At 40.5% G+C, this 12,010-nt stretch overlaps 1 protein-coding gene across 4 annotated transcripts in view; it reads left to right on the plus strand.

Moving 5' to 3' along the window:
- Positions 1 to 12,010, plus strand: part of kctd15b (potassium channel tetramerization domain containing 15b) — a 29,595-nt gene that overhangs the window by 10,651 nt on the left and 6,934 nt on the right. For all 4 annotated transcript variants that reach the window (XM_007552127.2, XM_007552126.2, XM_007552128.2 and 1 more), the window contains one exon: positions 5,542 to 5,847. In XM_007552127.2, the coding sequence (XP_007552189.1) occupies positions 5,542 to 5,847 (306 nt within the window). The remainder of the gene's footprint in view (positions 1 to 5,541; positions 5,848 to 12,010) is intronic.

Consider the following 12,010-nt stretch of genomic DNA (forward strand, 5'->3'; position numbering starts at 1 on the left):
AACATTTGAACATTTTAGCATTTTATTATTTTACTGCTGCAAACCTCAATGTATTTTTTTTAAATTCATATAATTGTCTAACACAAAGTAGAATGTATATTTTTTTAATTATAAAGTGGAAGGAACATAGTTTTGAGAAATAAAACTGTTTTCCATTATGTTCTGCCCCTCTGGATCCACGCAAGGTCAAACAATCAATCAGTCAAGTTCATTTGTTTAGCACATTTCAGCAACAAGGCAGTTCAAAGTGCTTTACATCATAAAAAACACAAAAGTACAAAGTCATAAAAGACAACACACAGTAAACCAGTAAACATCACAATTCGTCAAGTGCCACCGTTACACATCAAAATGTCGTAAGCAACTCTAAACAGGGTCAATCTTTTTGGGTACCAGCTTCAATATCTATATCTACACACCAAAACATGTTCCAGTTTTCTGAAGACTTTCAATGAACAACAAGCCTTATCACGCATTCGTAATTGCATTTAAGTTTGAACTTTAACTAGGCCACTCTATGCTTTGCTCTGACCATTGCATTGTAGGTCTGGCTTCATGCTCATTGTCCTGCTGGGAGGTGAACCATTAGGGTGAAGGAGATTTGTTCTAGGACTTCTGTTGACCTCCACCATGTTCGCATGAACTCTTGGTTCCTTGTGAAAAATTCATCCTCACAGCAAAGTGCTGTTACTACCATGTTTTACTGATGTGTTCAGGATTCATATGCAATGTTTCTGTGAAACAGCGTTTCGTTTTTCTCAGCTAAAATGTTCAATGTGGTTCTCAGCTGACTGGAGCATCTTCTTCCACAGGTTACTGGATTTTTGTGGCCTTTGTTCTACAATCGATTTAAGAGCCCATATTTGTAGAGTGCACACCTAATAGTTGTCATGCAGACGTATTCTTCCACTGTGGATATTAGTGGAACTTTTTCACAACTTCCTTGGTCTTCATGTTGCTGATTACTCACCAATATTCTCGAACAAACCTCCAAGGGCTTCAGGGAACAGCTGTGCTTAAATTGCACACTGGTGGGCTTTATTTGCTCACACTTAGATCTTTTTTATAGTTAGTTGATCTATCACATAAAATGCCAATAAAATACATTGTAGTTTTTGTAACATTTCTAAACTGTGAAAAACTTGAGGGGTACGGACATTTTTCCAATTAACTGCGCATGCATTCATCGGTGCACTGTTCCTTTACGCATTACGAACCATCAGATCCACTTGAGCCTTACTGAGAACTCACACTTGGTTTGTGTTTCAGAGCTTGATTGATGAAGTTTATTCTAAGTAGAAACAGGCACCATAAATTATAGTTTCTTATCACACTTGGCCTGTATTAGCCAAACCAAAGCACATGTTCGTATCAACCAAACGCACACTATCTAGTTGTGTATCAAATAATGCTTTGCACATGTCAGTTTCCCACCGGTGATGTTTTTCTGTACAACAGCACATCTTTTGAAATGAGCTGCATATAAAAAGTAACATTTATGCACAATAGCATATGTGGCTTTGCATTAATGACTATGCCTACAGCTGGATCCTTCTCAAGGTTTTGTTTGGTGCTACGGTTTCCTAGGTGTGCACTTCTTTCCGTTGCGCAACCCAAAGTGACCTTTTCACTCGTTCATCCTTCCCCACAAGGTAGCAAGGCGAGGCCAAGCCTCTCGGAGCCGGGGGCCTGCTCCCTGGGCCCCACGGATAGCAGGAACAAGAGCCAAACCCCAGACAACAGAACATGACATGAAAGCCCCGCATATTTTGGCAGACGATTCCCTGACTCATAGCTGATTACTTTTTTCCTTTTGCATCTACTCTCCCCTTCGCTGCCCTCCCCTCGCCTCCCCTCCTTCCCCCTTGCTTTCTGTGAAGTCTTGACAGTCCAATCAGGCACCACGGTTTACACAGAATGCGTTAGACTTCATTGTTTCGACTCATTACGACCCACTCGCATAAGCCTGTGTTGATCTGCATACCTTTCAATTTGCGTGAAGCCAGAAGAAAAAAATGCAAATAGTGCGAGGCGGAATTGAGCATGTCCTTATCTGAACACAATCAGGCTTGCCGTCGCCCCAGGGCCGGGTCTGTTTCTGCTGCTGGCAGCCGCGGCGCAGTGTGTTTTGCTAAATCAATGTGAAAGTCTGAGCAGAATAGGAAAAGATTTTTTTTTTTTTTTGCAGCTTGTATCAGTGGAACAAAAATATTCCCTATTAATATCCTCCTCTGGACTCATTATTCAAACTACAATTAATCAGGAGAGTGTAAGCAATGCTCAGTCATAGCGAGGGCATGGTTTAAAAGCGGAGCGAGTTAGTGGAGTTCACGTCAGATTATTCAGTTAAATTGACTTCTTCTTTCTTTATGTGTTGTGTTCTTATTCTTGCGACTGATCTGCATTATATGGGAGTTGGCTGTAGTGTTTTTTTTTTTTTTTACAGCGGCTTGTTTAATCAACATCCTGCGAGCTTCTGCTTGTGTGGTTTTAGTCACTTTTTTTTTAGTTTGAGACACAGCAGGTCTTTATTAGTCGGACTCCCTCATAGTGACATCCTCCATCATTTTTCTCTCCTTCTTGTCTTTATCCATCTGTCCCTCCCCCTGTCCTTCCCTGAAATGTTGCCTTGCCGTCAGGCTATCAGGTCGGATCATTATTTTGAAGCTCAAACGAGCTGTCTGGACACAGGATTGGGGGATGAATTGTCTCGTAGAGCTGGCAGCGTTAACAGCAGCTTCAGCAACCAGGACAGAGCTGTTGGCCTTGTCTCCCTCTCATCCTCACCTCAGCACTTAGGATTACTCTGTTGTTTTCTACGCTGCTCAGGATGACTAAAGTGCCTCGCAGACAGACCCCTGTTAAAAACATATCCATCCATGGCTTCAGACCTGTGAAGGATGAGGAGCTACACTTTGATACAGAGAGCCGCCTGAAGGGGGGCGTCTCGCTATGAGTTTTGTCAGCAGCAGCAAGAAGGCCGACAGAAAGGAGGAAAAAAAAAAAGACAGAAAAAGGAGGAGAAAAAAAAAGGGGGGGGATGGACTCACCATTCCTCGTCCGCAATCTGAAATCCTAAATATTAGAATTTGAGCTTAAGATGTGTTGCGTCAACTCTGAGACCAGATGGAGTTGTGTTTGGGTGTCGTTCCCACGTCTCAGATGAAGGCACAGCTCAGATGAAGGGGTGAAGAGTGACAGAATTATGTTTGCTGCCATCTTTTGTTTCTGTGCCTGGCAGTAGGCAACAGAGGTAAAGATAAACAAATGAAACACTATCACAACTACAGTGCTTTTAAAAACGTTTAATACTTGTTTAGCTACCACCACAATCCTAAATATATTTTATAGAGCTTAAACGACCAGCATAAATCAGTGGAAACAAGTTGGTACATTGTTTCCACATTGCTTTACAGACAAAATTCAAAAAAGGAGGAGGGTGTGCATATGTATTAAAATCCCTAGAAGTTGCCTAATTAGTGAATAGAGTTCACCTATATGTTATTTGATCTCATTGTAAACCCAGCTGTCCTGTGTTGGCCTCAGAGGTTTGTGAGAGAACATTAGTGAACAAACCCAAAGACCAAAGGATGAAGTTGTGGACAAAATTTAACACAGATTTAGTTTATAAAACAATTTTCCAAGCATTGAACATTTCATAATGCACTGTTCGATCTAAAATTTGAAAATTGTAGATTTTCAAATGATAGATTGAAAATCATTTAAAGATAGCAATGCTAGACATGGCTATTCACCATAGCTAACAACTTAGAGGTTTGTGGTAACTGTGGGAAAGCTGCATAGTTCTACAGGTCAGGTGGGATAATCTATTGACAAGATAAATATTCGCCATAAAAATATACTCCTAAATGTGGAAGAAGCCGACATGGTCAGATGAGTCTAAAAGCAAACTCTTTTGGCCTAAATGTGGACAGAAACATGTTTTAAGCACATCTCTTCTACAATGTCTGTCAGATGTCACAGATGACTGATCTCATGTGATTTCACCGAGATGGAAAAAAATGGGCTGACGTTTCAGTTTCTGGATGCAAATTTACTAACAACATGTAGATTAAAAAAAAAAAAAAAAGTAGTTCAACAATATGTCGAGTAAGTTAGACTAAAAAGCAGAAGTACTTCTCCAGCATTGTACTGGCCGCGTTCACTGGATGAAGCATAAAGAATTTATCATTAAAAATGTGCATTCTTACTTTTCAAAGGTTTATCGGATGCTGTTGTATGCCTCATGTTCTTGTTTGGCTAATAAATATAAGCAGATGACGGTTCTAGCATGGATCTCAGCAACATGCGCATAATGTAGAGAAAATATCTGCACGTCAAGGATGACAGTTCACAAACAATGACTGGATTAAGCTGTCATTCTTTTTCCTTGTGAGACACTAATCAGAACAGAGATGGATTAATTACTGATTGTTTAGCAAAAAGATTTGCAGGGTTTAGGTGTAACCTAATTAGATCTTGTTCTAATAGGAGCTTAACATCGCGCCACGAGCCTTATTAACATAACCCCAGATATTCCCAACCCTCCCCCACCCCCCTATAGGAGGAATCCATTAAAAAGGCTCCTTGGCTGATGATTGTCCTCATGTTCACTTGCACATTTCTTCCTCCTCCCCTGTATTTTCTATGGTAGTGGTGAGTGATGGTGCCATCTGGTCTTGTGGGAAATTAGAGGCAAGCGCACCGGGGCAAATGGCCCCCAGCTAGCCCTGCCCAGGAGTGAGAGGGAAGCAATCTGCTGCAGACTGTCTGCACACAGGAATGCACCATCACACTTTGCTGGAGCACCACTGATGGCCTTTCTGGAGTCAGCTAGCCAAAACATGCTAAAGGCCAGCACTGCTCTGCCAAGAGCCGCAGTGGAGGAAAGCTGCTATGCTTTGTTAACTGAGAATGTTGTCCTGCTGGTTGCAGGCCATCACTGATCATAGTTTATTGTTTCTCTCTTCCAAGGACGTGCTGTCACTCCTGAAGGCAATTAAGTTTACATTTTGGCTGCGTTCACACATCACGTCTTGAGCCGCAATTCTGATTGTTGCTGAAATCCTTTTTTTTTATGCTTGCTGGTTCATACTACTAATTAAACCCAATCTCAATGAAACTCCTGTGTGTTACCAAAGCGACCCGCGTGTGCGGAAGAAGAACGCTGACGTCACACTGCAGCGCTTCGTTTACTGAAATAACAGGTGGAGCCGTTTATGGATCAATTTTAAAGTTTATTCAACAACGAGAGCAGACAGTCACAAGATGATAACACAAAACGAGCTAATAACAAGAAAGCATAACCAACAGCAATGATCTTCCGTGAAGCATTGTCTGCAAAATGACTTCTCTTTAAAAACACATGCAGTATAGCCTCTTAGTTAGCATGCTTAATATTGCACAGCATTGTGCTGTATCGTTTTCCGTGTGACCTTGGTGAAGAGATGTAATATAGTGAAAGATGGTGCGTTAGTCACACATATAGCCAAAAGGACCGTAACTCACCGCTGTAACCTCCACGTCCATCTGTCTGTGCAGGACTTCCACCTGCTGTACGAGGAGGCCCGTTACTACCAGCTGACGCCCATGATCAAGGAGCTGGAGCGCTGGAAGCAGGAGCGCGAACAGCGGCGGATGGCACAGCCCTGCGACTGCCTCGTGGTCCGGGTGACGCCCGACCTCGGTGAGAGGATCGCCCTGAGTGGGGAGAAGGTCCTCATAGAGGAGATCTTCCCTGAGACCGGAGACGTTATGTGCAACTCAGTCAACGCCGGCTGGAACCAGGACCCAACGCACGTCATCCGCTTTCCTCTCAACGGCTACTGCAGGCTCAACTCCGTGCAGGTCAGGCATCAAGGAGAATATTTTTGATACATTACAGATATTTCAAAAATAAATAAAATACCCGCGTAGTTAACAGTCACGCATTTATCAAATTTCTTGGAAAAAAAAACAAACTTGAAATCTAACTAATTAGCCACGGTGTTGGTGTTCCAGAACGCCCACCCAGTTTACGTCATGCTCTCATTAATACCGGAAAACATTTCTGAGCAGCTTGAAGGAGGATGTATGTGCCTAGATGAGCTTTGGGCGCACACAGTTATCACCAAAATGAGATTCAGCTTTAATATGGAATATGTCTTATTATTTAGCAAAGAACTATACAAACAAAATGTAAAGATACATTTTAGGAAAACAAGCAAACCAAATGTTAGATAGCAATAGATATGCAGCTTCTTAATATCTGCAAACCTTAACAATAAGATTGCAGCCGGGGTTTTTTTGTTTTGTTTTGTTTTTTCCTTGTGTACTGTCTTTAGCTTCTTTGACTAGCATAATGGGTCTGGCTGCCTTCCAGTGTGGGAAAAATGTAGAAATTATGCCAGTTACACAACTGAATTTATGAAGAAATGTTGGTTCTTCTAACACTTTCTGTGACCTTTAGCATCTTGGATAAAAGATGCTAAAGGTCCTACCTGTATCAGGTATGAGCAATGTCTGCATCGATGTGATCATATTGTTGTTATGTGTAATAATTATTCGGTCCTTTGCATTAGTTTTAGTTCACACACTGATTTTGGGTGATATATTGTCGTTCTCTCACTAAAAGGTTTATGAATTGTCAAAAAATCTTTATTCTGTCTCACATTCTCTTTCTAGCACACATTAGAGCATTCATAAGAGTATCAATGTAACAGAAAACAGCAAAACTACAGCAGTCTTCTTCAAAATGACAGTATTTTATTTTATTTTTTTGCAGAATTAACTCTTGATGCGTAGTTGATTTTGGATTATTTTGTTTGGGATTTTTTTTTTTTACTGCTGTGCTCGCTATATTCATATGCGTTAATTTAATTGCACAACTCTATTCTTAAGTAGACAGCTGGTAGAGTCTTTTGCCTCTTTTGTTGAAGCAGAGTTCATGCTGTTGTTGGGGCACCATAAAAACTACCTCAGAAAACTACTTTTACAGTTGTGTTAACCACGAAGATCTGAGAGCGAAAGATCGAGGGGGAAAGTAACAGTCTCACACCACGGGCTCGATATAACACACTTAGGAGCCCACAGCCACGAATAGACTAACACACAGAGGAGCCTTCACCCCTGCAGCAGCCAGAGAGAGCCTCTCCGAGGCAAGCTGGTGCGCTCTGACACCTCTCCACCTCGCCCCCCTCACCATACACCCCCTGTCGGTGTGAGAGACCACCTCCAGGGAGGTGAGCGCAGCGTGCGGGACAAAGCGTGTGTAGACTGCGGCCATGTTTTCCTGCAAAAAAAATGAAGAAGAGGAATGGAAAGGGGGGGAAATGATATGCATAATTTACGCTTTACTCCTTTTTAAGACACAGCTCCTTTTTTAAAAAGACTCCAATATAACACCGCTTAGGGCAATTGAAATACACGTATTGCATTTTTTAATACCATACTTACAATTTCTCAAACAGCCTAAACCAGTTTATACTTCCTTTATAGATTTTTAAATGACTTACAATATAATTAATTGGCCGCATCAACTAACACAACATTCTCCCACTCTGTTTACCAGGGAGACTGGTTATAGGATGTGAGCTCATCTGACTAACACAATTTGAGAGACTTTATTGTCCTCTCCGATTTTTGTTTTTTTTTTTCCAATATGAGGTTGCTCCTGAAGGTGAGGTGAGCTGAGATGCTCCTGTCAGAAAAAAAAAAAAAAAAAAAAGCGCTAATGGCAAGTGGAGCTGGATTGTCAAGGTTTTACTGGGAGCGTCTCCCAGTTAAAGAGGTGTAGACGCTCCTGTGTGGTATTAGGAAAACCTGTTTTTGTGGTATTGTTGTTTGATATGATTAGCATTACAATAGCCCTTAAACTTTTTCAAACCTCAACCTCATACAGTTATACTTTTATTGGGTTTTCATGCAATAGGTCCACATGAATTCAAGCAAAATAGCTTTAAACTTGTTTCACAAATAAAAATCTGAAAACATCTATCTATTTAAAGGTTTAATTTTAATTTAGTTAAAATTTCATTTCAGTTCAATTGTTCTGTGGAGGCTTCGGAGGTTTGTCAGAGAAGCAAACAGATCCCAGTTGAGCTTTTTTGTTTTACATACATGACAGAAAATATACACTGTGCATCACCTTGAAAATGTCCTTGCAGTGAAACACGGTGGTGGCAGCATGATACTGTGAAAATCCCTTTCTTGCAGGACGAGGAAGCTGCTTATATTTGTCTGGAAGATGGTGACTTGAGATTACGGCAGGCTTTTGGCTTTCAGTCGGATATCGACCTGTCTTGGTTTTCACAGATGTCCTTTATTCAGTCTGGATTAGCTTGAGCTATTTGCAAAGAACAACGGGCAAACATATCTTTTTGCAGATGTGCAAAGCTGAAAGAAGCATTCCCCAAAAGACACGTCTATTATTTCCCTCCACTTCATAATAATGCTCTACTTTTTTATATATATCTATCACATAAAATCTCAGTAAGATACAATGAAGTTTCTGGTTGCAATATCACAAAGTTTGAAAATGCTACGGTAATGAGTATTATATTATTTGTATGCAGAGCATTAATGTATGTCTGTACAAATATAATTACTTCCTAAATATAGCATCCAAGCAGCCCACTGCGACTGCGATTTAGCACACATTCATATTGCAGTGACAATTATGATACAATATGCTGTGCAGCTCTAGTAGTGGCAGTTGCATACACACAGAATAGGTTCATTAAAAAACCCTAATCAGAACAGATGCAGGGCCTGGCTCAGTGAGTCTATGCAGATAAGGATGTAAAGAGCAGATGGAGCTGTTGCTTTTTGTTGTTGTTGTACGGGTAAATTTTTCTAAACAACTCGCTCATTATGTACTGCAGGTATGAGAACGTTTGCTAAATATTTCTCGTCTTACCTGCAAGACAAAGAGCCTCTGATCTGATTTCAAGTCCAGGCATTAACCCTGAGGAAACGTGCTCACCACCCCACCCTGCCTGCAGCGTGAAAGTGTGAGGAGGGTGTGGATCAGAAAACCTGTTAATACAGGTGTTAAATGTTTTTGATGAGAGTTTTGATTTTGAGAGGAAAAAGAAAGATGTGTGGGAAAAAAAAAAAAAAAGCTGAGATTGTCTACAGAGGTCTGTTTTTTATCCTGATTTCAAGAAAGCACTCCGTGAGCTTATTTAAAAAGTTACAAAACTGGAATAAAATTTAAATATTGAGTAAATTTCGCCCTGCCTTTTGTTCTTCTGGGAAAGTGCGAACAAACAACTCCACCTTGGCACGTGATTCTCCATGAAGTCATGACTGGAATTTTGTGAATAATGCGAACCACCTGCGCTGCTGTGTGCAGACCCGGCGCAGGGACGCAGAAAGAAAAGAGGGAAAACATTTAACCTAAGAGTCGCAGAGGTGTACAAAGACGCGTCCCAGCTCTGGAGCCTTGGCTGCTGCTCCATACATCACCGTGATGAAGCGCTCAGATCACACCAGAGCCAATCCGTCCTTCATCACTGTGACAGCAGAGGCAGAAGTGGATAAGGGGCCTGCTCCCCCCTCCCACTGCCCAGGCAGCGTACGCAACATGCTGCAACACCCTCTCACATGTCACCCTGCCACTCCATCAATCCTGCGTCGGCTGAGTAGGGAGAGCAAAGCCCATCAGAGCAGACAAGGCCACACAAACACCTCCGCAGCGCTCCTCGGTGGCCTGAGTGGCAGAGACAAACTGTAATACTGCTCCAGTTTTTAGCTCCCTTTCTGTAGCACCTTGGGTCCAACGCAACGTGAGGCTGAGCAGGAAGCTGATTGCTCTGACAGGTGGAGATGTTAAAAACCAGATTCCTCTGACTCCTCCGACACTTAAATAGGCCAGCCTTCATATTAATATTTAAATTTATGAGTTTATACACTTACACATACACGCACGCACTAAAGATTTTAACACTAGAGAAAAACAACATGAGTAAATAAAAAAACAAAACGGTAATTAATGGATAAATATTAAACTAACCTTGCCCTACGTGAAAAAGTTTTTCTCCCCTAAACCTTAAACTAATTGTGCCTAAATTGAAGGCAACAACTACAATCTAGCATTGGTGATAACTGGGAATGCATTACGGCCCAGTCAGCCACATCAGAGGGTGTTTGACTGTTTAAGGTCACGTCTCAGCATCTCAAACGGTTTTATGATTCAGCCTCTTCAGTGCCGTCATTTAGGGGTTATTTTAATGAGCCGTTTGGTTGGAGTCTCACTGTTATTCTTTCTATTGCAAAATTTGCAATTTTGCCAGTTACGGCAAGTTGTTAAGAATCAAAAGCATTATACCACTTTTATTGTTATCGTCACTTTCTGAATGGTTGTGTTAGTTTAACATTTGAAGTAAAGCGACACTTACCTGTCAAAAAGTTTGACTGTTGCCATTGTCATACCACAAAATATTTTCCTGAAAGTCACAGAAAGTCTTTTAGCAAATGTGAGATGGACCTTTGCGTTTGTTTTGCTCTCAACTTGAAACTCTGGATGCCATTTTTGCCGTGTCTCTTTCTTACTGATTCTAACGGAGTCGGATGAGACCTCCAATGCATTTCATGATGTTCTGGGTTTTGTTGTCGCCTCCTGCACGAGCTGTTGATGTGGTTTTGGAGTAATTTTGGTTGATTTCTCTATTTACGGATAATATCTTTTACAGTTTTTTTTTTTTTTTACTGTAGAGTCCAAAACTTTAGACAGTTCCAGATCAGGTTATGACATCTTGATTTCTGAGATTTATTAGCCTACTTCATCTTGTCACACAGGTTTTATTTGTTATTTTTTCCACTAGATCTTGTTTGGTTTTTATAGCTTTTTTCCCTTTAAAAAAAAACCAAACAAATTGGAAACAGCTTATTTTACTCATCTTTGTCTAATGTAACTTAAAATTTAGTTGATGATGTGAAAGATTTATGCGTAAAGAAAAAGTAAAAACAGACTCAATTTGTGGGGGCACAAACACTTTTTCACCACACATTTTTAATCATTTGCGTCTTATTGTCGTTTAGTCATTATAACCACGTTATAATAATACTCTCCACATTATCATCTGGGATTTTGTTTATGATGCCACCTGGTATTATTACTGTCTGCTCATTTTTCCACCCACCTGAAAACTTTCAGTAGAAAAAAACAACCTGACCTTTGTTAGACTCTGATTCTATACAGAGTAGTAAAGTTTTATAAATTTGAAATCTAAAGAGGAAAAAATGTTCAAATTGATAAAACGTTTTCAAACTTCATTGTAAAATTATATGGATTTATAAATGTAGACATCAGCAGTGAAGGAGGCACGTAAATGTTTTATTTGAAAGAAAAATGCATTTCAACTTTTACACATTTTTTTTGAAGAAGTCCAATAAAATCATTTTTGTTCTTAATAGACACGAAACACTGAACATTACAGAATCATATTGCTTAGTTACTGTTGATATATTGTTGCAGAGAAAGTAGGTTTTATGGTTTATAGTAGTTTCAAATTCAGATCCAAAGCGAATAAAATGTAAAGCAGCTACACAATCCTTGTATGCAGTGGGATATGGAGTTAATTTTACATTTTTCTTTTACACTGACCTACTGCTATAAATATCAAAACTAGTGACAGTAAAGTTTTAGGAAAGGGTTGAAAACCATCAATTTCTCAGGTGCGGTTTGTTAGCTTAGTCAGAACTTGCTTAAGTCCTCTCACAATTCGCATTTCCAAAAACATGGTGATTGTGGACATCTTAAAACGTCCGTTTGCTATGACAAATCCAGACCATTTGCTCCAAGCTCTGTCTGAAAATACTCCACAGTCAAAGTGCTTTTGTCACTGGTGAGTCGTAAACGCTGGCACACAGCTTAGAGAATTACAAAGAGCTGGAGCTTCACCGCTGCTCGATGCCAGATGCTTAGGCTGCAGATAACGTTCCTTGTCGAGCTTGTGCATTGTTAAACAAAAGCGCTGCCCCCTCCTGAGTGCAACACTTGTCAAACGCTTCATCCTGCGCGTGTCAC

Source organism: Poecilia formosa, unplaced genomic scaffold (assembly GCF_000485575.1).
Source record: "Poecilia formosa unplaced genomic scaffold, Poecilia_formosa-5.1.2 Scaffold46, whole genome shotgun sequence".
NCBI lineage: Eukaryota > Metazoa > Chordata > Actinopteri > Cyprinodontiformes > Poeciliidae > Poecilia > Poecilia formosa.